The sequence below is a fragment of the Chenopodium album genome, chromosome 11 (genome assembly GCF_948465745.1).
Source record: "Chenopodium album chromosome 11, dcCheAlbu1.1, whole genome shotgun sequence".
Lineage (NCBI taxonomy): Eukaryota > Viridiplantae > Streptophyta > Magnoliopsida > Caryophyllales > Amaranthaceae > Chenopodium > Chenopodium album.
In genome coordinates this window covers 11,985,766-12,013,509 of record NC_137844.1, presented here as the reverse complement: position 1 = coordinate 12,013,509, position 27,744 = coordinate 11,985,766, and the positions used below count along the sequence as shown (strand labels likewise).

Below are 27,744 nucleotides of genomic sequence, written 5' to 3'. Positions count from 1 at the left end.
CCAAACTGCGTTTTGGTTTGGTTATAAGTGCGGTTCGGAAATAAATGCAAACCTATTTTGTGGTTTGGTGCGTTTTGGGATCCAAACCGCACCGCAAATACCCCTACTTAGTAATTCACCAGTATCTTCCCACCAATCATTAACACCTTGACACTAGGCCACCACCCTAATCAGCGACGACCACCACCATCCGCACCAGCGACAACCACCACCCTGATCGGTGGCGATCACCACCCCGACAGGCGACCCACTACATCCCATCAATGACAACCCACCACCTCTATTCGCCGACGGGAAGGTAGTGGTTTTTTTTAACTTCCGACAACTGCACCAATCGGAGCTGGAAACCGGTTATCGGGCGGCTCGGTAACCTATTTTGGGATCCGGTTACCGTACCATAGTAACCGGCCAGTTTTGGGCTCCAGTTACCGTGCCCGATAACAGGTTTCCAGATCTGATTGGTACGGTTGCTGGAAATTAAAAAAAAAACCACCACTTTTCCGCCAATGAGGGAAGGTGGTGGATCGTCATTGAGGTGGATGTGGTGGGTCGCCAGTCATGATGGTGGTGATGGTCGCTGGGGAGAATAAGGGGTGGTGAAGTAATAAAGGCATGTTGTCCATTCACATCAAAGACGGTGCTGATCAATTTTGATGATAGTGTTTAGCAATCCACAAACAAAACCCACAACTCAACACACAAAGTGTCACACTAGGTGATGACCTAGTCAGACGAATCGGTCCAACCTAGTGTGTGTCATCGTCATCATCAAAATTGGGACCTCATCATTGAAGAAAGCCTAAGTCATAAAAATCTTTGAATCTTTGATGATTCTAGGCTGTATACGTGTGTAACTTATAGTATAAGTGGGTCACTTGAGCTCGATTATAGGCATAAGAAAGAGACCTTCCATATAGTAGTATAAAACTTAGTTCCATATACGATATACCCCATGAAAGCAAAGAGATTGGAAGCCAAACTAAAGTCAACGACAATGAGCAGAAATTGGAGATGGGACGGTTGTTTATTGGTAGGTCATTGCCGCAAACATTGACACGGCAGCCGACATTTTGTTCTTGCAATATTTCATACGTCTAAACTTAATGTTTTCAAAATTAATCATAGAGAATAAACCTCTTAATCTCCTTCATTACATGTGTAATATTTGGACTTTTTACTTATGATTTGATATAATATGTACAACTAATTAATTAATACTTGAATAAAAAGGTAAGCAAAGAAGAAATTAATTAAAAAACAAAGTGGTAAGTTAAGAAACAAAATTGGCTAATTTGCAAGTTTCATCATTTTAAGCATGAACTTTGTAGCCGATTTCCACGACTAGAACTCTTCGAAATGGAAGGGTCTTCCACCTCTTTAACTTCACCTCGTACCCTTCACGTTAAAGAAATGTGTAGAAGCTAGGTATCCAAGGTATGGTCTTGCTAAAACTACTCCTTAAAATAATCAATGTTGTAATTATTTTGTATTTCTTTCGTAACATGTTTATTTTTTTTTCATGTTTGTCGACACACAAGTTCAACCATTAATTTCTCTAATTATAATAAAATAAAAATTATATTTACTTTATATAACAACTAAGAACTAATATACATTAAAACGGTTAATAGTTTCATTTAGTGTTGTGCAATAAACCAACAAAGACTCTTTATTATAGTCAGTAAAGCCAATATAGGACCATTGGCGCTATACCTTCAAAACAAACAAAAACGTACACAATGGTATGGCCGTGCAAGAGCAAGAGCAATGGTATGGCCATGCCCGTGCAAACAAGAGCAAGAGCAAGAGCAAGACAATGAACTAAGACAAGGCAATGCAAGGCAAGATAACTAGTCAGTCAAGTCAAGTTAAGACAGACGAGTTATAGCATGATTATAAGGAGTGAAACTAACAACCGGGCAAAGTTATGAACCAAGCTAAGGTATATATTAGATGTTTTTGGACCCTAAATAGATCACCCATGGCACAGCCCTTAGGTAACCTTTGGGAAACATTTCATTGCCTGTGACCTTTACGGGTCCGATCCTAAGCCGTTCTCAGAAGCTAAATATAAAGACTATAACAAACAAGATCAGACCATTTTTTAAGATTTTGAGACTTGATGATGAATAATCTAAGTGCTAGTGGGGGATGTAACCTAAAATCTTAAAATGACGTTTAGAACCATATACGCCCACTAGTCGATCACATAAAGACCAGGGTGGCCTTCTAGGGATAGGTTATGTGTATGTACTTTCTCTATTTCTATTTACTAATAAGGCAACGCGGCCAATGCCTTATATTCTTATTAATTAATTTTAAAAAAAAATTAAAAAAGATAAACGAACAAGTAAATAATAATAATAAAAGAACTTTAATAATAACCAAACCACCCTTCTTAAAGGTATGAATTAAGCTTTCTTGATAAAATTTTGCATTTCCCTTATTTAGGCCCCAATTTTTTTTTTAATTAGAATTATTTTTACTGAATTGAAATCATTTTTGTTAAACTTAAATTATTTGTATTGAATCGAAATAAACTTAACAAAAGTAAATAATTTTTACTGATTTTCTATTATTTTTTCTTTAAAGTTACTAATTTTTAGTAAACTAGATTGAACTTAACTTTAAAATTATTTTATTAAATAAATATTATTTTTTTTAACGTGAAAAGAATGGAGTCTTATTTGCCTCCATAATACACGTGTCAAGACTCAAGAGACTATGCTAACTTTAATTGATTGGTTGTAAAAAAGAAAACTTTAATCGAGTTAAGCTTACTATTCTACTATACTTGGATAATATATATGTAATCCTAAAGAACTTGATATTAAATCGATGATCCACTAAAATAATTGAATTGGACTTCTCATGTAGTATCATGTAGGACAATAATACATTCTGACGTTGTCACTAGGCAACGAATTAGACTAAACTATATGAATATGGGGTCAGTCAACTCTAAACATTCAATTCACTTAGAATTTGCATGTTGCACCAACTAAAACACTTGGATGTTGTAGGTAATAGACCAATACTTAAATTCGAAATTTAGCCTTGACCATATTTTTTTCAAATCAAAATGTTCAACTAAGAATAAGTAAGCAAACGTTAATCGTGCAGCAAGTAGTCGTGGAAGCTATGAGAACACTTTAACATAACCTACATACTTATCTTCTATCAAACCTCAATGGGGTCTATTTTGAGGTCAAATGTTAGATACACTTAAACCCTTGTTCTTTTGAACTGTTGTAGTCTGCTATGCTCTGCTAAAATATGTTTTGTTTTATTGAGTTTTGCTCTACTGATACCTACTATGCTATATTGAAATCTACTATGGTCTATTCGAAATCAACAAGGTCTTATTGACATTCTGTAAGATTTATATTATTCACAATAATTTAATGGTTCTTCTCTAATACTTTAACTTTCTTAATTTCCATACCTAAATCACTTTGCAATATATTTAGAACAGAGAAAGTATTAAACTTGTTAAACGAATTAGTTAAGAGTAGGTACGTTCATTGAAGGGAATAAAGGACCCACGACTGTATAGTTTGTGTCTACCTTTCCCATTTTAGTAATGCCCACCACTTTTTAAACTATGTCCCTTTCTAAATTCTAAGTTCTAGACAAAGTATTTCTTATTAACTTTACTAAATACATGGTAATATACTTTGCTTATATTACTAGTTGAACACAGAAAGCCGCCAACTAACTTTTTACATGATAGTACTTCTAAGCTTACTTTTGGTAACAAAGTAAAGCAAACTATGTCATTTTGTTTCTTTAATTAATTTATGCTTTTGATTGAATACGTCCAAATTAAGTTCACTTGGTTCTTTTTACATAGTACTTCCACATTTAGATGCTCAACTTTTTCAATTTTTGCTCGTGTAACAATTTAAATCATTGCATGTGGATCCCTTAAACATAAACTTTTGGTTATTAGCCGTGTTGTTTCCAAAAATTGATCATCTCCTTGGCTTTTTTTTTTGCCCTCTTTTTGATCCATAGATTGATGATTACAAATGCTAATGATGAAAAACAAGTTTTAAACACTATCGATCGCGATTGTTGTATATTGTATACCATTTCCAAAAACTTTAGTAGCTATTTTTTGTTTAGTTTTTGCAACTTTTCTTTCAAAATCCAAGCTTACATCACAAATCCCTATATATGTACACGTAAAAGAAATACAATTATATATACGAAATACTATTTTATCTAATAAACGTGATTGTATTTCCTAATATATATGCGATTAGTTAAAGAAGGTAATGAGAATAAATAGTACAACTTTTATAGAGAATATTGTTATAATACCATATTTTATCCCTAACTTCGAGATATTTGCTAGGGACAATGTGACAATTGATTTCGGATGGAGGGACCAACTTCTCTAAGATATGATCAGCCTCCAATTGACAATCAAGAAAAACAAACTTTGCTATACTTATAAGACACAAGCATAATACAAGAAAAGAAAGCAAATTAACAAGAAATAAAGTTGCATTCTACTTGCTTAAGAGATGCATAATGGTGATCACTATTCACTTTAGTGGTGAACTTGAAAAAAACATGTGTTCATGTTCTTGTAAATCTTCAGGATTGAGGGTTTCCATCTTTATAGACGAAAAAGAGGGATGAGAAGCAAAGCTATGATCCTCTCCATAAGAAACCGATGATTGGGATACATTATAGCTAGGAGTTGCCTCATATTGTTGAGAATTATAATGAAAGTTTGGATGTTGTGCAAATGTTGATGCTTGATTATCTCCATGAGGAGGAAAACCCGACGAAGCCATCATATAGTTGTAGTTAGTTGCTTGATGATGGTTAGGAAATGGATAGTTAGCTACTTGATTAACAAACATTTGGTGGTTTTGTTGTTGTGGTGGTGGTGGTGGTTGTTGAAGAGCCGAGGAGGATGATATGTAGAAACCCGAGTCACTTAACTTGCCTTGAACTCTTTCAGGAAAGTTTAACTTGGCCTTATTACCTTTGAACTTAAGAGCAGCTTCATCATAGGCAAGAGCTGCAGCTTCAGCTGTGTCAAATGTTCCAAGCCACACGCGTGCTGCTTTCTTTGGATCGCGTATTTCTGCTGCCCATTTCCCCCATGGCCTTTGTCTAACTCCTCTATAATGTCTTTTCCTCGCATCACCTTCATACATCAATACATATCGAAACTTCATGTAAGAAAATGCATGGTTATAGCTATTTATATAGCAAACTTATCAAAATAATATATGAAATTATATGCTTGCAAGGTGCATTTCTATTTGAAAATATTGAACTATGTTAGAAAAACCATTTATAGAAGAGCCAATTCAAGCAAGTATGAAGTATCTAAGACGTGAGATTTGTATGTATTTAGCCATTTAGGGGCAATGGACTTATGATAATTTGTCCAATTACCGCGCGCACACACACACACACAACTTATTACACCGTGCACAAGTAGCAAGCACTAGATTGTGATCTAGTACAAGACATGTACTTCCAAGTTTAATGAAACATATCCAATATCCTAGCTTATCATCACAATAAAATGCAATTTCTGTAAATAGATTATACCAATTAAGCAATGATGAAAAAAGTGAAAGATTGATCAATCAAAAACGGCGAACTAGGGCTATAATCAAAGGCACAATAATAAATGAACTTTCTTATTAATGATATGAAAACATAAAAGGGGCAAGTATAATGCACTCATCTTTAAAAAACTATAACCAAAAATATTTTTATTTTCGAAAATGTCATAAAATATACTACTGATAATCATTAGGTACTTAGGTGCATGCATTGCACACTATACTCCTTAATAATAAGATACATTTGTTTGTTTATACAAATTTTTATATGATGCGTCAAGAAAACCTAAAAATGCTGTATATGTTTATATTATACGGAGTAGAATGCTATTGTAAAACTAAAAAAGATAAATAAATTGTATATATGTACACCTGGAAGATCTAAGGTTACATGGAGCATTTGCATATAATTGCCTATCTTCTTTTGTCCTAAAATAGCCACACCATCAACTCCAACACACACACATACACAAAAAACCATTACCAAATCACCAAAATATATGAATATAAACATATTAATTAAATAGCTTAAATTCAAAGTGTGAACAATTTGACTAGCTAGATGATTCGAAGGATAACAAGTTTATCTATAACACGGATCTTTGAATGTGAATATGTAGCCCGCAGATTTTGTTGAAACTAAAATTTGTATGTAGTGCCCTATTACATACATACTTAGGTCCAATACTAACAACGAAATACATATATGTATATTATATAGTTTGCTTCCTTAAAAATTAGATATATAATTTGGTAGTCCAATTGTAGCAATTAGTTTTAAGCACATGATAAACATGGTAATTAAGAGAGCTAGTTTTCATTAACCAAGCAACCAATTATTTAATCTACTTGAGTGCAACACCAAACATCATAATATAACACATGATAAATGTGTGGAAAACATGGTAATTAAGAAATCAATCAAGGTAATAATCAAGAAATTAAAAAAAAATAACTTTAGCTTTAATTAGTTACCTTGATTAGCTTCAAGGGGCTGAAAATTTATATTTTGTGGTTGGTTAGCATGAAAAATTTGAGTAGGAATAGCATGATCTTGATGAGCTTGAGAGGCGGCGGTACTATTATTATTGCTAATGACTTGAGAAAGGGCTTGAACCATGGCAGACATGTCATGTTGAGATCGAGCCGAATACACCGGGAAGTTCACAAGACTACCATCATCAACACCATGATGACTACCACCTTGACCGTGGTGGTGTTGGTAATAATCGTAATTATTGGTTTCAATTTTATTGTAATTTTCATCGTCGTTGTTGGATGCCATAAGAGGCCTCTTTCCTTGCCTTGGACGATCCACTTTGATCGAATAACTTTGCGACGACGGCTATGAATGGAATGGTGTATGTAAATATGAATCAATTGAGGTAAAGTGTGATGAATAGATGATAGAATTCAAGGATTAAGTAGTAGAATAAAGAAGTGAAGATTGTTTAGGGTTTTTTTTATTGAGCATGCTATGAACAAAATTTTGACTAGGGTGTGAACATTTTCTAGATACACAAATTAGTCGTTAAAGTGACAGTGAGACAGTCAACTTTTAAGACTTTTTGTCCACTATTGTTTATGGTTTGCATGGGTTAGGACTTACAACCCTTTTATACCACCCAAAAAAAAAAAAAAAAAAAAAAAAAAAAAATCCATTTTCTTTAACTTTACTCTAACTCTGTTTTATAAAAAAAAAAAAAAAAAAAATTGTACTTTTTTTTTTTTTGAAAAGTTGGTAAATTTAATACAAAGTACTGTACTATATATCCGTTAAGTATTAGTTGCAAGTTTGGGGTATTATTTGTGAGATATAAAATATTCTAAAATTACAACTAGTAATATTTAATGAAGGTAGTATATGTCATTATGTTGTGAAAGTACTGAAAGTGAGATAATAGTGGTAAGAGTCCACATTACATGGATGGATGAGGTAGGTGAGTTGAATTTCTCATTTAAGATACATATAAAATTAATCAAGGACTTATCTGAATAGTATGCAAGACAATTATTATTTGAAGATGAAGGAAGTGTGAATTGTAGTTTTGAAGTACAAACTCTTAATTAGGAAAGACACTCCAAACATTAGATCATCAATTAGCTTAGTTATGTAAAATACATAAACAAATTAAATCATTAATCCATGTACCACTCCCCCAAATCAGTTTTATATATTGTAATTCCCACTTTGATTAATTTTGTCTCAAAAAAGTTATTTTAATTGAGGATGAAGAATAATATGAAAACAAGGGGAATATATATGTTAAACAAAAAAATGTCACAAGTCAATCTGTAACAAACATAAACAAAATCATTCAAAGCTAAATAGTTTCAGAAAATAATTCAAAATTTGAGAAATAAAGATAAAATATTCTTAGATCGTTTGACACATGTGAGAATTCCAAGCATTGTAACATGCTGCAAATAGAGTATGAATCATGTAACATTGTAGTTTTAACTTGTAATTAGCTAACCAATGCTAAATGTCTAGCTAATATTACTACTACCTCCGTTTTATATTATTTGCAATGATTAGACATTTTTTCTCTCTAGTTTATGTCAAATCGTTGCAAATAATATGAAACGGAGGTAGTTTTTATTTTATATTTTTCTTATTACATAAAATATGATGGAAAATGTGTGAGCTCCACTAACATAAAATTCCAAACCTTGTGAACTTGTGATATTAAAAACCAAAACGGAGAAAGTGAAAGTATAAACTGGTACTCGTATATCGCATCAAAAAAAAAAAAAAAAAAAAAAAAAAAAGTATAACTTAAATTTATAAAGAGAATAGTTGGTATAGATTTTGGAGCTTTGAAGCTCTTCTTCATCAAAGTTTGATTAGCGGCAGTTGGGCTTTGAACCAGCATTAGGTTGACAATTATTGTTTGTTTTAATACTTCATGTACGTTATATTCATACATGAAGGTGAATATGACAGCATACTTAATTAATTACTTACTGACCAAGTGAGGGCAATTAACATAAGGTTATTTATTAATTCTAATTTCTATAATCAATCCTTATTCTAATTTTCCACAAGTTATTCTTTTTTTTTTTTTTTTTTTTTTTTTGTTGTTGTTGTTGTTGTTGTTGTTGTTGTTGTTCCATCTGCTTCACCCTTTGGGCTAATCCGGATTCGGGGATCAGTTTTGGGTGGTAAGGTTCTAGTCCCCTCCCAATTGTTGTTGTGGGGGGATCGAACACGGGTCCTGCATACCAATTGTAGTCTCAATCACCACTACACCAATAACCAATTGGTTTGTTGTTGATTAATGTATTATTACTTTGGTTATTTTTTTTTACTAACTCAATTAATGTAATAGTTTGTATATATGTCCCGTTTTAAAAACCTATTTCATAATATATAGATGTATGTGTATCCGATGCATATGAAATAACTTGCCCTTTATTTATTACTCGTAGTCATCAATTAATATAGTTGACATTCATATAATATTTCCTCCGTTTCACAAATATTGCAAAAAGGATGAAATTACTCATTTTATATGTTAAATATCTATAGTTATATAAGAGCAAAAATTATAAAAAGTATTTTATAATTATAATATATGGTCAAATAAGCATCATATATGGTATTTTATAACCATATATTATGAAAGTATTTTACGATACGAATCTAACAACACTGCACATGATTATATTTTACTTTACGTAAAATTATTATATATGGTCAAATAAGCATGATGATGAATAGTGCAAAAGTCCAGTTATTACAATATTATTAAAACAGAGAAAATAAGTTATTACATACATGTATTGCTAATCCGATTGCATGATATAGTGAGTGCAATCAGATAGACAAAACCGTGTTATTATAATTAGTTGCTCTTGAGAAAAGTATATTACAGTGTGTTGCAATGATTATAAAAAAAAAAAAAAAAAATGGAAAGTATGGCCTACACATAGAGTACATAATTAACTAGCTAGCTCAGCCAATTAAGTACCAGAGACTTGGTAGGAGTGACACAGGACATTCTAAATTAACACTCCTTCCGTTTTTGAATATTTGCTCAACTTTTTTTTCCGGCCGTTTTTAAATACTTGTTTCATTTTCTTATTTAGAAAGCATTTACAATATTTAATTAATTTCTCTCATTTAGTGGACCCACCCTTAATCATATTTTATTAATTTCATGTTCTCTCTCTTCCAATTATCTCCATTACTTTTGCTTTTTACAATTTTTTACTCTTCCACTTACCCCACTACCTTCATATTTTATTACTTTCTTCAATTTCTCCTAAAATTCCGTATGGAGAAATGGAGCAAGTATTTAAAAACGGAGGGAGTGTTTTTAAAATTAACTAGCCAATTATTTGAAGGAGATAATTAACCATATAAAATAACACAAATTCTTGGTTACTTTGTCAGTGTTACAAGGATTACTTCGTCACTGTTATAGGGGTTACCCGGTCAGTGTTAAAGGGGTTAATCGATGAGTATTACAGGGATTACTCAATCAGTATTATATGAGTTACTTTGTTTTTTAACAAGCGATCACACGGTATGATCAGCCGCACACAAGACGGGCTGATGCATATAACAAGTTTTATGACCAATCAATTTTATTTATTTTAAGTATTACTAGCTATGTATATCCTTTTCCTCAAAATAAAAAATAAAAAATAAAAAATAAAAAAAATCGTGTATCCTTTGTTTCATAAAATTTACGAGTATTATTTTTTTCATTTTTGTACGGTCTCTAATGTATGCTCTGGTGGTTAATATTTTACTAATGTTGTACTACAGAAAAATTAATTTGAAAAAACTATTTTATTTTAAAAATTAACTATTAATTCCTGAAAAAAAAAAAAAAAAACCTATTAATTGATCAAATAATATCACTTGAGTAATGTACACATGGTATTGAATATAATCAAAATCTATTAACTATTACTAAAACAGAAATCTGCTGACATCATCCTCTCTCTCAAATGTATATGTGTCACTTTCTCATAAAAAAAATTTCCGCCAAATGCACTTACGATGTCATATATATATATATATAAATATATATTTTGAGGAATTGGTTATTTTTTTAATTTTTATTTTTAATCATTTTCATTTCAATCTTTTGACTGTGTCAATAAATAAATAAATAAATTTTATTTTTGGTTGGAATAAATAAATTGATATCTAGAAATTGGCTTTCATTTTTATATTTTGTTACTCATGTAATTTATGATGATAGCTGCATATCTTTTATGATAATTTATAAGTATATACGAGAAAATAAATAATAGAAATAAACTATTTCATTTTAATAATTTTTGTAATCCGTACATCGCACGGGTCTAATCTAGTTTTAAAATAATTAGCCACGTCATGTTTCATTTAGCTAGAGTAGAGCTAGAGCAACCCAATTTTGGCACGAAAAGACCGAGCAAACAAAAAAAAAAAAAAAAAAAAAAAAAGCCTTCAAATTTTCAAGCTTATAATCTATGCTAGTTAAAGTCCTGTACATTGCACATATTTTACTTAATTATATAGTGAAATATAATATTAATTTAATAATTGTATACTAAAAAAACGAATTATAGTATCCTAATATACAATTTGTTTATGCTCATTTTTATATAAAAAAAAAATACTTAATATATATATATATATATATATATATATATATATATATATATATATATATATATATATATATATATATATATATATATATATATATATTTCACTTGAATGTGTATGGAAAAAATATAATCGCCAAAGTTGAAAATGAATATTAGGCTATATATAAATACTTTTTATGAAGGATAGACAAAAAATAAAATAAAAGAAAGGTAAAGTAGAGGGAAAATTTTCAACTAGTGGATGACATCTATTATCATTGATCGATTTCCCTTTTAGTACTAAGTTATTGGTGATGGATTGAAGCTTTACCAAACCCGTCATTATTAATCAACTTGAATGACCCACATGTTAGCTCGGAACAGGTCCAAGCCAATCCTTTGTTTAACATTCAAAGAAGTAACTAACTAACTAATACTCTTATGGTAAATGAAAAACTTTTGTATACACCCGATTTACACAAATATTAGTGTACATCGAGCAATATAAAGGTAACTTTTAGCTTATTTTAGGGTAACTTTTTGCCTTTTTTTGGGTAATTTAATCATAATACAATTTTTATATAAATAGACAACAAGAAAAGTTTTATAAATTACATTCAATCACTAATAATTGATTTTTAGTCACTTGAAATGTGATTCTTTACTAATAAAACGTAGATAATTTTTATTTGTATTGGGTTACTTTAATTCATATTAGGGTAATTTTTATTCATTTCAGGGGTAACTTTTAATCACTTTAGGCTATTTTTATAATGGATGTACAATAATTATTGTACACCCGATTTTTTTAAAAGTTTGTGAAGAGCATGAGATCAATCAATAATGTAATGAAACATCCCAAAATAAAAAATGAGCAAGTAATTTGAGATCAAGTTAAGCAAAATGCATAAATCACTTCGTTATATTGTATAGTTACGAAAGTTGTGACAATATGACAACTAATTTTAGACGCATGAAACAAACATCTATTTAGGAAGTATTTCATTTCCTTTTCTTACAGTATTTTATTTTTTTTTAAAAAAAAAATCTCTTTTCAAATATCATGATTAAAGTGAAGTTACCTCCTGCCAGTTGGCCGACCCTATCTCAATTGATGAGCAATTCATCGAACGTTCGCCGCATGAACACTTAAGAAAAGTTGATGATTAAGAGCAAGAAAAATGTATATTAGTTTCATTGGAAGCCATCATTTAATAAGGATCTCTTAGTATGAAAAAATAACCGACTACTTGATTTTGTTGCCTACACTTTTAATAAGAAATAGGGTGTGAACCATCAACTCTTTACGCCATCTCGTGAATTGTAATATGATCCACAACGTAACCTTTACCACTAAACTATTAACGAGTACTCCACACCATACTACTATTGTTTCTTACTTTGTGAGCATGCTTGCTAATGAATTGCATATCTCCCAAACCGCGTCACTTTTTTTTTCTATTTCGAATTGTTCTAATTAAAATTAAACGCTTAATAATTAACACTATGTTTGGATAGCATTTGAGGAGAAAAGGGTGTTCGTTCCTGGTGAGCATTGATATATAACTTATATCTGGGCTGATTATGGTTTATCGTCTAACTGGATTCCTGCACAATCAACGTAAATTAGCTGCCCTCGGAATTTGTCCGAGCATAACCGCTCCAATGCTAATGTCAGTAATGAAATGATTTGAGTAGAATTGTGATTCGAGAGTGCTTAGGTTAAGAAAATTGTAACTTAGAAGTAATATATGTTGGGGTATTTATAGAAATCCCCAAGCAAGTGCCACGTGTCAGTTCGCGTGGGTGTCTTGTTAAGTGGGCTTTGGGTGTCCACTTGTCCGGAAGCAGGTCTCCACATAGATGGCGAAATAGGTTGATATAGTGATGGGCCAACATTGGTTATGATCCAAATGCGAAAATCCGACTTGGTTACCTAATCTATATTGGTGCCGGTATTATCCCACACAAAGGGAACGAGGGAAAAAGAGAGAGAAACGAAAATAGTAAAGTTAGACAAGGATTAGATTGTGAAATTCCACGTTGTATTGTGTTTTAGCAGGACATACTTGAAATGAGCTAAGAAAAAGTATTTCCTTATCAAGATTGTGTTAATTCGGGCACATGCATTGATGCACAACCCATAATGTGCCATGCCTAGCTAAGTCGTGTTGCACCAAATGGGTATTTTATAAAGGCTTTTATAAAGTGTACTTGAGTTGTTACATTGTTAGTTCAAATTATATTTCCTACTGGTACTTTTAGACGACGATAATAATATACTTTCTCCATTGAACTTTGCCATATTAATTATTCCATTGACTTTTAACACTATTCATATGATCATTGACTTGAATTATGTCATATTAGTTGTTCCATTGACTATTAAGACTATTCATCAACTTCACTTATGCTAATTGACTTTTGACATATCCATTGAGTTCTCATTTCATGTATTTTACCTCGACCATAACTTTAAACATTAAAATCGTGAATTGAAAGTGATACAAAAAGATCTAGTTAATTAACAATATAGTTAGCATCAATGCATAGCATAAAAATATATTTTCTCATGTACAATAGGACAAAGACATAACATACATATTCATAAATCCGGATGAATTTTTTCACGAATCTCGTAATATACATACAAGTATTAATTTTCAGTTCATTGAAGCATTTGTAAAAACAAAGTAACAAGTAAATCCTCTTTCAGTTTGAAAACCAAAAAGTGCTATGCAACAAACGAAAGATATAAAGCTTAACTTTTTTAAAAAAAAAAAAAAAGTGGGTGTTGTTAGTGTGTATAGTGACTAGTGAGTAATATCAGTTAGCATGTGTTCGCTAACAAGTCAACAAGACAGACATTACTATAATCCGATCAGTTTGACTTATGGAAAAACAAGCTAATTTAAGGGATATACAAACACTAAAACCAACGTCCCCTCAATTATGATGTGAACTTGTAATAAGTTAGCCCGCGTCCAATCCATTTCTATGATACTTCCTTCGTTCTTTTTAATTTGGACCATTTGAACTTCTGTAATATTCACATGAATACTATATTTTAAGCATATTTTGTGATTTATACTCAAGAAAAAAAGTATAAATCTGTGAAATCTTACTTAGTAATACAAAGTACTATGTATGATGATTAACTCAAGTTGTTCAATAGCACGAACACTCCAACTCCTGTGCTGCCAGGGGCAGCTGCGCCCCGGGCTATTAGAGAAAGCCATTCTTGCAGAACGAAGTATAGGCAAGCGATATGGTGCTTACCTACAATTAAGAATTGATCTCCTACTAAACGAGTAATAATGCAATCAACATCCTTAATTGTTAACTAATACAAACAATGTACATTAAATGACAGCTTTAATATAATAACCACATCTTTGTATTAAATAAAATATCCAAAAATAAACATGTGCTCATTTTAATATGTGCATAGATGGACCATTGTGTCTCCTAATTCCCCCAAACACTAGAACAAATTTGGGGTAAAAAAACAGAATACTTGCACCTTGCAATGTAAAGAACAAACATTGCTTTGTATTACATTGAAATATTGTTTCTGCCTAAGACACAAGGGTTCACCTTTCTCTTCTGCTCCCTTTTAAAGGAGACAACAAAAATTACATAAAAAAAAGGGAATAAACAAAAAAGAAAGAAGCATTATAAAACAAAATAATGAAAAATTAGGCATCGAGCTGATAATTTTGACTCGATTAACCACCGAAAGCAAATATAAAAACCAAATATAAATAAATATGTACATTTTAGCACAAAATCATGCTTTTGGGTTTAATGTCTCTTGTCCTCATGTATGTTAAAAATTGTGTGGGTAATTCTGCTAAAAGTGTCTGAGCTACAGAGACTTCTTCACCTGCAATAAAAGAAACAGAACTCAGTAACCTACACCAGATGCTTATTAGCAAGCTTGAAGAGAATACACTGACCCTGAATATCCCGGAATGGCACAAATTGCACTATATCACGAGATGAGACACGCTCGGTTGTACTCTCAAGTCTCTCCCCTTTGTCTCCATCTAAAAACTGCACGAAGAATATTGAAGGTTTAGTGCTGAGACAGGATATAATGAGCATATGTACTGATATGTAGTAGGCAAAGTCTTGTATAGATGAACGAGACAATTTCACAATAATAGACGGGTGTTTATTCTGATTTTAAGGGCGCCTTATTAAGTGTATTTGGCAATAAGTTCGTAAATAATGTCTCAATAAAATTTGTGTTGGATGGTATTACATAAGAATTGCCCTTTGTAGCATATACGTACCTCCATCTCTTTAAAGTCGGCTCCTCCAACTCCAACAATGAGTATTGACAATGGAAGATCAGATGCCTTTACAATAGCATCTTTTGTCTCCTGAAGATCTGTAATCACCCCATCCTGAAAACAAGTCAAATCAGATCTAGAATGCATATCAATCACGCACAATTTCACTCCAATAAAGAGCATGAGAGAGAATAACAAGTTTAAAGCAGTTATCAGCGGGGGAAATACCTTAAAAGGCAACAGAAAAGGAGGAATACTAAGTGGTGTCAGAAAAGCTTACAAGCAACTATTCCAACACTAGAAGTTAGCTCATTAGCTTAAGTGAGCCTATCCTGTCTACTTAGAACTACAGAAGGCAGCCCAATGTTAACAAATTGCATAATCTCAATCATAAAGCACTTGAATACTTTTCGTCTGATTTTTTAAAGTTATCTTTAAGTTCCTTCAGCCTGATTAATAAAATTCTAAAAATCAGAAGCATTATTGAGAGATTTCTTTCAACAAAGTAGTGCGTCATAATCATGTGGAATTTATATTTACAGATGAAGTTGTTAGCGATAACAAAAAAAGATGACGGTAAAAAACATTAGCTATAGGAAAGTCCATACATAACATTTCATTAACAGGAAATGAACATACATTATCACTGCATTAATTCATCACAATATCACATCAACCAAATGAGCTGTTAAGATTGTAAACAGAAATTATCTAGAGAATAGAGCACTGACACTTCATGAAGGATAGCCCTCAGAAATCCACCATCTAAATGTCCTATAAATTTTCAGTATCTCTTGCATCTTGAGTTCTCTCTTCTCCCAACTCTAATCCATCTAAATTTCTCATATTTCTCAACAAGGCCCTGACAATCTCGACTTCCAACCACCTAGTTTACAAGGCTTTAAGGCTGTCTGACAGAATTGGACCATAAAAATATAGACAACTAGTCATTTTATTGAAGGAAATATCAGTCGCAGCATCAAATGGTTTGGAAAAATATTCAGAGTTTCAGTTGACAAAATGACTTGATGGCACTCAGGCATCACTGGTCAAGGAGATCAAAACGCATGACTTACAAACCATGCATGAATTCTAATACTCGTTACAGAAATAAATTCTGCATTTAATATATCTTACCGTGATTATTAGCAAAACATAATATTTTTGTTGTCCTTCTGCAAGAGCCTTACTGGCAATATCAGCTGCAACAGTAACAACACGGCCAAAAAGGGTTGGTCCCGCAAGTGAAACATTGTATAGAGCACTTGTATATGCTGTCATTATTCCTTGAATCCCTTCAACCTGAAAACAGTAAAACATGTGAGGTTCAACAACCAAAGAAGGGAGTGAATCAGCTCCGAATGAGAGATTTTGTTGAATACCACACCTCACAGTAGTTTTTGCTTCCATTTAAGTTGAAGCAATGAGAGACTGGCCCATCAATTGGACGTGCTCCAAATCCCCAGGCAGGAAAGCGCTTGTCTGTATCATAAAATTGCAGTAATCCCCCAATCTCCAAAATTGCCTGCAAAAAATAGCTCACTGTTATCTACATTAAGTGTATTCAGATCCCAATTAATCTAAAAAAATTTACCATTTTCTTACTTTCTGGTAAGCATTTGGGCGACCTGATGGATCAATGTAATGTAGGGAATCAGGAAGGCGTGGATTCCCATTTGAAGCTGATAAAAAAGATACCTGAGTCAGAAGTCAGAACTTACCAATGTGCTTTCCATTCATAAAAAATCACTACTAAATTTTCAACTCTCTGCCTTTCCACAAAAGCCTACATGTGCATGTAGGGAGGAGTGGTAGATTGATAGGACACAAGTTCAAATGAGCTTCCATCCTATTACCAGATTGCAATAAGTGTAGCCCACTAGACTTATCTAATATTCTGTTGCCTCTCTTCTTGCAATTTGCAAGAACTCTTTCTCACACACATGAATACATGATAAACACCAATAAAATGAAAAGGAGTGAAAGAAAATTCCAATAAAATCATCTCTGAAGGGAACTAGAGAAAACAAACCATGTCCCAAAGTTTGTCAGAAAATATAAAGTATAATCTCCATAAGATTTCAAAAAGAAGCCTAGGTCCTAGAGTGCGTACGAACTCACCTGTAAAATCAATGGCCACCATAAAATTCAACTCACATCCACCAGCCAGGTAATCAAGGAAAGTGTATTGGACACTCTCTGAGAACTTGTCCACAAAGAGTTGACTTTTCAAGACCTGGGCCAACACTGCCAAACTCATCATACAAAATAGAGGGTTGCCAATGTAAAACTATAATTTCAATTAAGTCACTATGTTAAAACCTTATTGTTATAGTCATGTCCAGTTGGAGCGGGTAGATATAGATTTGCACCACTCTGACTCATATGAATTTTTTCCAAATCAACTAGTGATTTATCGATTTTCCTGAATAATAATATGGAGATAAAGTCAGCAAAATAACACATATTAACTGATAATTAAGGATATGACGTCTCATTACCCAATCAAATCATGCTTCCCATTGCTGTTAAAGTTAAAGCACTCAATAGTTAAAGGACTGTCCTGCATCACAAAAGATGAGCAGTTTCACTCAAAGAGGCCAAGAATTGTTTGAATTTATAGTTTGATCTGCAGTATAATAATAAATTGGCATGTTTCTGATAAAGCTTGCACCATCACAGATTCGAGAAAAATAAAATTAACAAATTAATAGAATAATGACAGAGATCAATATTTTCATGCAAACAAGTATTCAAATAGTTTCTTCATACCTTACTTCCAACTTGCTGAATATTTAAGGACACAGGATTCCAAGCCGGATCCAAATTATCCTTGGCAACTTCCGTTTTGCAAATTGGAATAGGTATACCACCCTCTGCAATTTTAGATATCACTAAGAAGGGATCCTGCAAAATAAATTTGGACAGTGCATGCTTAAAAAGAATATTGTACAGTGCAGGATTGACAGTTAAAATTTGTAAATAACTAATTCCATACACTTTTAGAGAAGAGATCCTTATTTTCCAAATCTGAACACCTTAGTAGCATTTCAGTTGTGATCTTAGAGTTCATAGATTCTTCAGCATGAACTGTTAGCTTCCCATAGCTTCCTGAATGGGCTGCTTTCAAGTTTTCTTCACGATGCGCAAGGTCTAGAGTCAATAATCCATTTGATCTGGTCACTATCTGCATTCCCATAGCACAAGGATGGCAACAGCAAATTATAGCATCAGATATGACAAGCAAGTGTACACATGCAATTGATGGTTTGTTGACTTTGTTTAGAAAAACTCATTAGTAAAAAAGACATGTAGTTTATTAATAATCAGAAAATAATATAAGATAGATAGCATAAAATAGATATTATGAAAACTATCATTCAGTACGTAACAAAATACATCAGTCATTATTCAGCAATATCATAATTAAATTGGATGATGATGAATTTTAGGATCTACATAAACTTCTCATCATGGGGTTTTACAGATTCTTTATAATCATGCCAGCCCCCTCAATCACAAAAACATAAATATCTCTTAGAAGCAAGGTTAGATTTCAAAAGCATAAATATAAGGTATGACACCAAATTCTAAATTAGAAGATACTCTGTATGTGAATCCATGTCAATGGTAATGGTATACCTCTGACAACGCGCATGAAGCCTCGCCTAGAAATTGCTGCTCATCCAGTTTAAGCATCTGCAGGAGCAAAAAGGTCTTGTCATATAAAATGACGTGTTCTGCTTGAGTTTACAAAAGTAACCTTAAAAAAACTAGTATGGGTACTAACGTACTTCCTCCGTTTTTTTTACATGCAACACTTTGACTGGAACACTATTCATATTATTCACTTTGACTGGCTATGCTGATTTATAGTTAAGAAAAAATGTAGTCATGTGAGATCATGTTAGAAAACAGAGAAAGTAACTTTTACTATTCATGCAATATCCATCAGTACAATAACAAAGCATTAACAAGTTTGCATCAAAGTTCCACTAGAAATTGAGAGTGTAAGAATTAGCCACGAAAATACATCCCCAACTTCAAGATTATGCCATGAAATTTCCTATTGCCATGTGAATCCTTAGCTATCAGGTGTTTATTCATACAGCATTATATCAGGTTTTCATGGGAGTCAAATTCCACATTCGGGGAATATTACTTCGTATGGTTCACAAGTACAAGTCCCAGTAGCAATAGAATGCAAGATAAAATTAAGTTTTAGCAACTCAGCTAGCTATTTCTCAGTCTTTCCTCACTCATCAGTCCTCAAATATGGTAGTCTTTCGTTCCAATAACTTGGAAAGCGGTCATTCTCTCTCCCCATACAAAACTTTTTGCTGAAAACTTGGCCACAAATATAGGCCCCAACAATGAAATTGTTCTAGTATTCATGAGAATAAAAAAAAAGAAAAAAAAAGAAAAAAAAAAAAACCTACATTTTTGGAAAGATACCTAAAGGACTATATTAAACCGAATATAACAAAGGCACTTAAAGGGTTCCCATATTGTTTTCGAACAAGATTATAGGAATATGGAAAAAACAAAGAAACAAGATGACCAGTACAAATATTTTCATTCAATGAGAAGTCCTAATATAAATTTTCCACGTGTGTTCTAAGAAGCCTAAACAAAACAAGGGGTGCCAAATTGGACATGGATTTTCATCATTTTTTAAAGTGTATTTCTTTTGGAAAGAAAATGATTTCATCAATTTACAAGCTTGAATATGAAAAAATAGAGTTTCCAACAAACAATTTTACCAATATAAAATTGAGTATGGAGCATTGCCCATTTCAGAAATGTTGATGAGCAAAAATCTAAAGGCTCTAAATCTCAAATATGTATTCCCACATATAGCAAGATGTATGAAGTAAGAACCACATACACAACTCATATAAGGCAACAAGATGAGACCAGTGAAGGCTAAGTTAACATCTTAGCTTTTTTTCTCAAGTAAATAAATACATGTAGTATGCAATGTGCCTTCAAATCCTCATTTTTCAAGGACTATGCAAACCTTAATCATATTAAAAGTCCCTAAATGTAACCAAGAATTTCGCAATAACAACAATCATTATAAAAACAATAAAGAAATACATTGAAATTTTATAACAGCTGAGAAGACTAGGAGCCTTGCATGTACCTGTACATCTAGGTTGTGGAATTGAGTATCAACATCAAAAACACGAAACCTGAAAACATAAATTTCAGGCATCATAATCAGGCAAAACAAGTAAAATTTTAATATATACACCAGAAGGTCAGGAGAGAACATGGGAGCTTACACTAGTGTCTGCACAATTTCAAAATGATATGTTACATTGACCTTTGTAATCCATGTAGGATCTAGTGAATTTAATATAACTTCTGTCCGTCCAAGTTCTTCAAGTCTACCATTTCTTCCTCTTATATAAATTACTGCCATTGGATCACTCTACAAGCAAAAATGAAACACAAGCAAAAAAAAAAAAAAAAAAAAAAAAAAAAAACTATAAACAAATGCTTGGGCAACAAACGAGCTCCAGTCAAGATGGCCATATATGCAATATTCCCTTAGAAATACAAAGAGTAGTAAGAAGATACGCAGTTAGATTCACTCTCTTTCTACCAATCTCAAAAGTTTTACCTGCTGATTTGAGTAAGGAACATTTTTGCATGTTCTACACTTCTACATCCATAATATATTAACAGCACATTTAAAAGACAGATGCTTCATGCTTAAATGATGCATAATCATAACCAAAACTCAGATAGTCTTTCTACCAATCAAAGTGCTTTTACTTGTTAACTTGAATTCCTTGCTGAGCATACTTGTGAATTACACCTTGATAAAAGACCAAGAACAAATTTAAAAAGCAAATGTTTCATGCTTGAGTTATGCATAATCTTTGCAATGTTGCTGATTTAACATAAGAGGCATAAATTCATAGAGAATTATACGCTCACAAAGTAATTTTAGTTTAAATACTAATGCAAAGCAAGAAGAACCATGAGACGTGTGCTCTATGGAATGTAAAGAGGTAAAAATTGGAAGTCTGCAACTTTGAATGGAAATAGTTTCAATCATTTTGGACAGTTTGATGCTGCAGTTAACAATGTCAGATCTAAACAAAAACTAAACAGGCTAAACAATAGCAATTGCGGATTAGCATAACACATAAGATTTAGATATACAAACCTTTGAAAGCACATCCCGATCCCGTAAGCTTGAAGCAGACAGTGACAGCTGCACAATAGCACCAGAGAGAGAGTTAGCAATTACTAGCAAGACCTAATCATCAGGTACCACTATGCCTAGAACCTATACTACTGCAGGATTGGTTGTAGCCGTTTTTGTACCTGAGGTTCAAACATAAATTTGATGCACACCCAGTGGCGGATCTAGGATTTTATGGGTGCCGGGTCACCGACACTCATCGATCCAATAGGTGGATTTTGTGAAGGTGGATTTTGTGGAGGAGGATGAATTTTGGGATTAAAGAAACTTGTTATATCACATGTTTTTTCCTTTTCATTCTTTAATTAAGTTACAATTTCAATTAGATTGATGGAGAGTACTCATATAATGAATATAGGTTACTAATATGGACTAAATAGCTAGGATTAAAATTAATAAAAGCCGTGGCAGATTCAGAAATTCTCCGTTAGGGGTTCGGAGTCCCAGAGTTATCTAACATTGCATATGTAAGATAATTTAAATTAGTTAATAGATGTATATAATAAAATACATGTACAAAATAAAAGCATGATTGTGTAAAATAATATATACAGTAATAAATATGAAATGAAGGAAAAAAAATTATAGATATAATAGGCTAGTATGTAAATGTCAAGTAGAAAAAATAGTCAAACAAAAAGTTATATATATATATATATATATATATATATATATATATATATGGTCAAATGAGAAGGATGAGAAGGATTTTATTTGCATAATTTTTCCACTAAACGTACATATTTTTTAAATAAAATGTGCAAAAAAATTTTGACCGAAATTCAATATGCATATTTTTTGTGCATAATGTGCATAAATTTTCGTTTTCCCAGAAATTTGAAAAAAGTACAGGTCAAAAATAAGTTATGCACATTTAGTATAAAATTTATGCACATTTAGTTCAAAATATATGCACATTTAACCCTTCTCATTTTTCTCGTTTCAAGAAACTTCTCATTGGATCCCAACCCTATATATATATATATAAATATATATATATATATATATATATATATATATATATATATATATATTCATTGATTTTAATGAAAAGTACAAACAATAATACAAATCAAATGAAACAAAAGAAAAACAAAACATAGTAAGTTAGTAACGCCTAAAAGGCTACTAGGCTAGCATATAAAATCAGTAAAAAAAAAATTAAAAAAAAAAAAAAAAAAAAAAAAAAAAAAAAAAAAAACTACTAGTCTAGTATATGATATCAGTAAAAAAATAAATAAATAAAAGGCTACTAGTAAAAAGGCTAAATAAAAAGTTTAGTATGGGATTTGATCCTGCATTCCCATGCCAATTAGGAAAGTATTTCACTTCAACAACTTGACTACTGAACCACAAAGATGTATATTGATCATATTGCCTTTCATTTTTGTTTTAACCTTTTCAATTTCCTGGTCACATGACCGCTGGGTTCGCCACTGTGTACACCCTCTGTAATTCTCACAAAAGAGAATCTGAACAGAGGATGGACATCAGTTGGGCCCAAGGTTAAACCCAAAACTGGTTTTTTTTTTTTTGTTTTAACCTTTTCAATTTTCCTGGTCACATAACCTTTTTTTTTTTTTTTTTTTTTTTTTTTTTTTTTTTTTTTGTGTGGGGGGTGGGGGAGGGGGAGTTCTTTGGCCTAAGAAAGGCACAGCAATGCTGAACCACAGTGTAGGGCTCCCTTTGCAGATGAAAGTCGTGAGTATAATAGTAATTTTGCCACAGAAATTAAATAAATCAATAGAATAATCATGTTGTATACCATAATTCCCTCTTCATTACAAGCTACTGTACTGCATTTGATTTTTTACAGTTACAGTTAATTTTGACCATTAATATCTATTATGCACTTGTTTTATTACATATTATAAAATATCCTGACCATTAATTTAATGAAAGTATTTTATGCAATTTGCTAAATTAATACGAACTTTCATTAGGATCTGTACACATTGCCACCTATTAAAAATCCTGAAACAAATTACAAAACCTTCACAACCATTGTCTAAAGCACGATCAGTTTTAGTCAGAATAGCTGATGTCTTATGAATCTTAGATTAGAAATACTATTTCCTCCGCCCAAATTAACAGGTAAATCTAACAAACATGTGTCCCCATATAAATGATATACTACCTACATTTCTTAATGATTTAACACTTTCAGTATTCATCCGTTACAAAAAGTTCTTATCACATGTGTTTTTGGCAAACAATTTTTACCATCTTACCCCTTAACAATCTCTACATCTTCCCACTCACAATGTAGTACTTTATTTATCTTTTCTTCCACCCACCCATGGTATTAAATCTTGGCCACCTCACCATATCGCGACCACATTTTAAAGGATTTGAACTTATCACAGCAGATATATTAGGTCGCAACAGTAGCATACCACCTACATAGTCCGCATAAATGGTTCCACGATCGCAACCACATTCAAGATTTAAAACCATGCACCCACCCCAGCTTTATACACTCTCATTCTTCCTTTATCCACCCTTTTCTAACACACACTTATCACATTAACAATCTCTCCTATTGTCTTGATTTGTGTGTATAAAAAGGGCTAAGATCATTTATCAAACGGAGTTAGTAATTTTAATAAGTTTGTCTTCTATATCTTCTCTAAAATTGGGTCCATACCAAGTTACCCATCCACCACCCATTTTCTATCTCTATTTTTCCTCTCAACTTAGAATTGTATCATTTGCTTGTGTATACAAATTAATGATGTGTGGAGCGTCAAATTTCCAAAAAAAGGTCCAACAACAACAAAGCCTAAGTCCCAAAATGATTTGGGGTCGGCTAACATAAATCGTCATAATGAATCATACGATATAAAGAAAAGGACAAAAAAAGGTCCAATACACACACACACACACACACACACACAAAAAAAAAAAAAAAAAAAAAAAAAAAAAAAAAAAAGAACCCTAAAAGTCCAATTTACCTTTATATAAAATGACTAAGGTAGTTGATTGCAAAATAATGCCTCTAGAAACAACATTATAAACTATTTAACTTTTGGTCTCATGACTTGTACGTCATCGGATCAAATCAAATTCCCTAGGGGCTCTTTGGGGTGGGGATCCCCTTATCCTTCCCCCCACTTTGCCATTGATGCAAATAGGTGACCCTTTCTTAAATTCTTCCATCCATAAAATAGTCGTCATATGCATTAGACATGCAAAGTTGGGTTGGATTGCCCTATGAGAGGAACCAATTTAGCAGGGTCTTTCTCCTTACCTTACAAGGATAAAAGAAATAAAAATTGTTTTAGCATTAAATTTGTCCTATGCTGTAGAAAGAACATAATCAAGCAGACAATGGTTGTGGTCTTTGACAAATACAGACCACTATTGGCTCCTTGTGCATTGATAATGTCTCCAGAAACTACAACAGGCGTATTAAGCAGATATGCAAGGACGAATAGAAGTAGTTTCATAAATGCTGCAAACAACCTTACCACAAGTCCTACTCACAATGTTCCACTGAAATCTAACATGAGTTCTAACATTGCTGCTCTCAGAGCAAAATTTATTTTTTGTTTTTTAGAGTGAGTACCACACTACCACTACCAAAAACAGGCTATAAGACTTGGTTAAATGATGACCGGCTTTTCACTTAATTTGACAGTTGTACTCGTCATTTTCCCTACCCATCCACGACAAAAACACAATTAGAAACCATTCCTTCGCCTCAAACAAAATGATTGGCTGCTCAAAATGATTGGCATTATTCCATCCAAGGTGCCTTTATAGAATGTAACCCATAAACACTCTCATTAACTAATTGCTACTGTCCTAGCTCGTCAAGTTAGTACAAAATTGATACTCATAGACCAACAAAACAAAGGGCTATGTATCCATCATAATGCATCCAGCACCCCTTTGAGCAAACACATCTAATTTCTCTACTTATTCCAATAAAACGATTGCCCTCATTCTCTCTTTCCCTCCAAAGCATACATGAAGAGATTCCATATCTTCGCGGCAAATTGCTCAATTGACTGGAATTGCACTGGCAAACGCGCTCCAAAGAATGCAATACGCAATCACCACTCACATTAAACAACCCCCTTATACCAACCAAAGCCAAGAGAATAATATTACAACCTCCAGCAATCACATTACAAATCAAAATTAAACCTATTTATTTAAAAGCATCCAATTCTAGCAATTGCAAGACAATAAGATATCACAACATGAACAAGATTGCACATAGAATTCCAAAACTAGAAGAATAAAGAAAGCAACTAATCTTACTAATAATAGAAATAGTTTACAAATTACAGAATTCCCACATAAATAAAGCACAGTCAAACTCCAAAAACAGTCAAAGGAGAGAGAAAGAAACCTCGATCTGAGAGAATAGACCATGGTAACCATGAGCCTTAAGGAAGAGACTAACGGCGTCGTTTGGACCGTCGTTGTGATGCTTATACTGACCGCCGCCGCCACCGCCGCCGCCTCCAACCGCCGTTCTACCGCCGGCGTCGCCGAAGCAGCAGCCATTACCCATTATCTTTGGAGAAAAATTATTGTGGAAAAAAAATAAAAAGTTGGAGAAAAAATTTGGTGAAAAAAAAAGAAAAAAAAAAATGGAGGAAATTAGGAAGGAGACATGAAAGGACAAGGAAGATGTGTAGGCAAAGAGAGTAGAGCAATCAGAGTGGGTCCCTTTGTTAGTCTGCTCTCTGACCAACGCCTTTCTCTCTCTCCTCCCTTTTTGGATTTTGGATTTTTGATTTTAGATACGAGTATAATTAAGATCTACCCTTCTTCAATTTTCTGATACAGATACTTAACTACCTCACACTTTCTCCGTTTTTCCATTTTGACTTTTATACTATTCATCAACCCACCTTTAACCATCTTTTGTAAATTATCGGTAAAGAAAAATAGGTTCATGTGAGATCTACACCCGGGTGTATCGTACACCCATGTGTGTTTTGTACTAATTTTAATGATTGTTTTTCATTGATCATCAAATGAAAAACAAAAACTAACCTTGGATTAGTTGGGTGTATGGTACACCCGGGTGTATATAATAAATTCTACTAAATAAGTACTATTACAATATACAAGTATAATTTTTATAAATTTTAGTTATAGAGAATTAAACTTATTGATGGTTAAAGTTGTGTATCGACAAACGTAATAAAAGAAACAGGTTAAGTAAAAAAAAAAAACAAAGGAAGCATTATTCTCTTCGTCTCTAAATAATTAAGGATATGTTTTAGGACTTGTTTGTTTGATATGGAAATCTAAGGAACATTTGGTATAAATATTGGAAATGGCGGAGTGAAAAGAAAATGAATAAAAAGAAGGAAATGAATTATTTAACCGTTATCTTTTCCATTTGTTTGGTTCAAACATGGAAATGAATCACCTAAATGGTTAAACCTAACTCTCTTTATTTTTGTTTGGAGAAGGTAAGAGTAATTGTTATTAGCTTTTAGAGAGGTAACAAATAGGTGAAAACCATTACCTCTAGGTAATGGTGATTTTTTTTAACCAAACACATGGTAACGGTAATGGTTTAATTGAATTTGTTTTCAACCCTTAAAATACTGTTACTTATTTCTAAAGAAATTTGTATTTCATAGGAACTAAATACCTATACCAAATTCCTAGAAATTGCTAAATTATTTGGTTGACATGAAGAAAATTGTAAATCAAGGGATCTTTTTACTTACCAAGTAGGGTTGGGTAATTAATTTCCTATGTTTTGTGGCAGAATCCTATTTTAAGGCTTGTTTATGATCGTTTTTTGTGGTTATCGTAGGGCTTGTTTATGATCGTCACAATGTTTCAGTCCATGGCTAAAATTTCCACACACAGAAAATAAAAAAATAAAAAAGATAGGAGGCTTTTCATACTTAACATAAAAAAACTCTTCAATGCCACCTCTCATCTTAACATTAACTTTTTAAATCAACGCTACAAAATATGGGAAGTTAATTATCTTATGGCTCGTTTATGATTGTTTTTTGTTTTTCTTTTTTTAAAAAAAAAAACAACAAAATTAAAAATT

The 27,744-nt window shown here is 32.4% G+C and overlaps 2 protein-coding genes across 2 annotated transcripts; both read right to left on the bottom strand.

Annotated features, from left to right (window-relative positions):
* Positions 1-4,417: 4,417 nt before the first annotated feature.
* Positions 4,418-6,882, bottom strand: LOC145566299 (uncharacterized). Its single transcript, XM_081625759.1, has 2 exons — positions 6,573-6,882; positions 4,418-5,167 (listed from the first exon to the last, which is right to left on the bottom strand). The coding sequence occupies exons 1-2, from the start codon at positions 6,880-6,882 to the stop codon at positions 4,554-4,556; spliced, it is 924 nt and encodes a 307-aa protein (XP_081481885.1). The 3' UTR covers positions 4,418-4,553.
* A 7,716-nt stretch (positions 6,883-14,598) lies between these two features.
* Positions 14,599-26,447, bottom strand: LOC145568585 (protein BONZAI 1-like). The gene is made up of 16 exons (XM_081628017.1): positions 26,065-26,447; positions 21,666-21,713; positions 20,773-20,921; positions 20,631-20,679; positions 19,127-19,183; positions 18,483-18,671; positions 18,257-18,391; positions 17,986-18,047; positions 17,807-17,909; positions 17,606-17,720; positions 17,090-17,166; positions 16,872-17,009; positions 16,622-16,786; positions 15,485-15,598; positions 15,146-15,242; positions 14,599-15,072 (listed from the first exon to the last, which is right to left on the bottom strand). The coding sequence occupies exons 1-16, from the start codon at positions 26,227-26,229 to the stop codon at positions 14,966-14,968; spliced, it is 1,770 nt and encodes a 589-aa protein (XP_081484143.1). The 5' UTR covers positions 26,230-26,447; the 3' UTR covers positions 14,599-14,965.
* Between the last annotated feature and the right edge of the window lie 1,297 nt (positions 26,448-27,744).

Coding starts and splice junctions, on each gene's coding strand:
- LOC145566299 (XM_081625759.1), bottom strand. CDS start 6,882: ATGGCATCCAACAACGACGATGAAAATTACAATAAAATTGAAACCAAT. Junction 5,168..6,572: donor GCCCCTTGAAGCTAATCAAG/GTAACTAATTAA, acceptor TGATGTATGAAG/GTGATGCGAGGAAAAGACAT.
- LOC145568585 (XM_081628017.1), bottom strand. CDS start 26,229: ATGGGTAATGGCTGCTGCTTCGGCGACGCCGGCGGTAGAACGGCGGTT. Junction 18,392..18,482: donor AGGATCTCTTCTCTAAAAGT/GTATGGAATTAG, acceptor TTTATTTTGCAG/GATCCCTTCTTAGTGATATC. Junction 17,167..17,605: donor GGTGGCCATTGATTTTACAG/GTGAGTTCGTAC, acceptor CTTTTTTATCAG/CTTCAAATGGGAATCCACGC.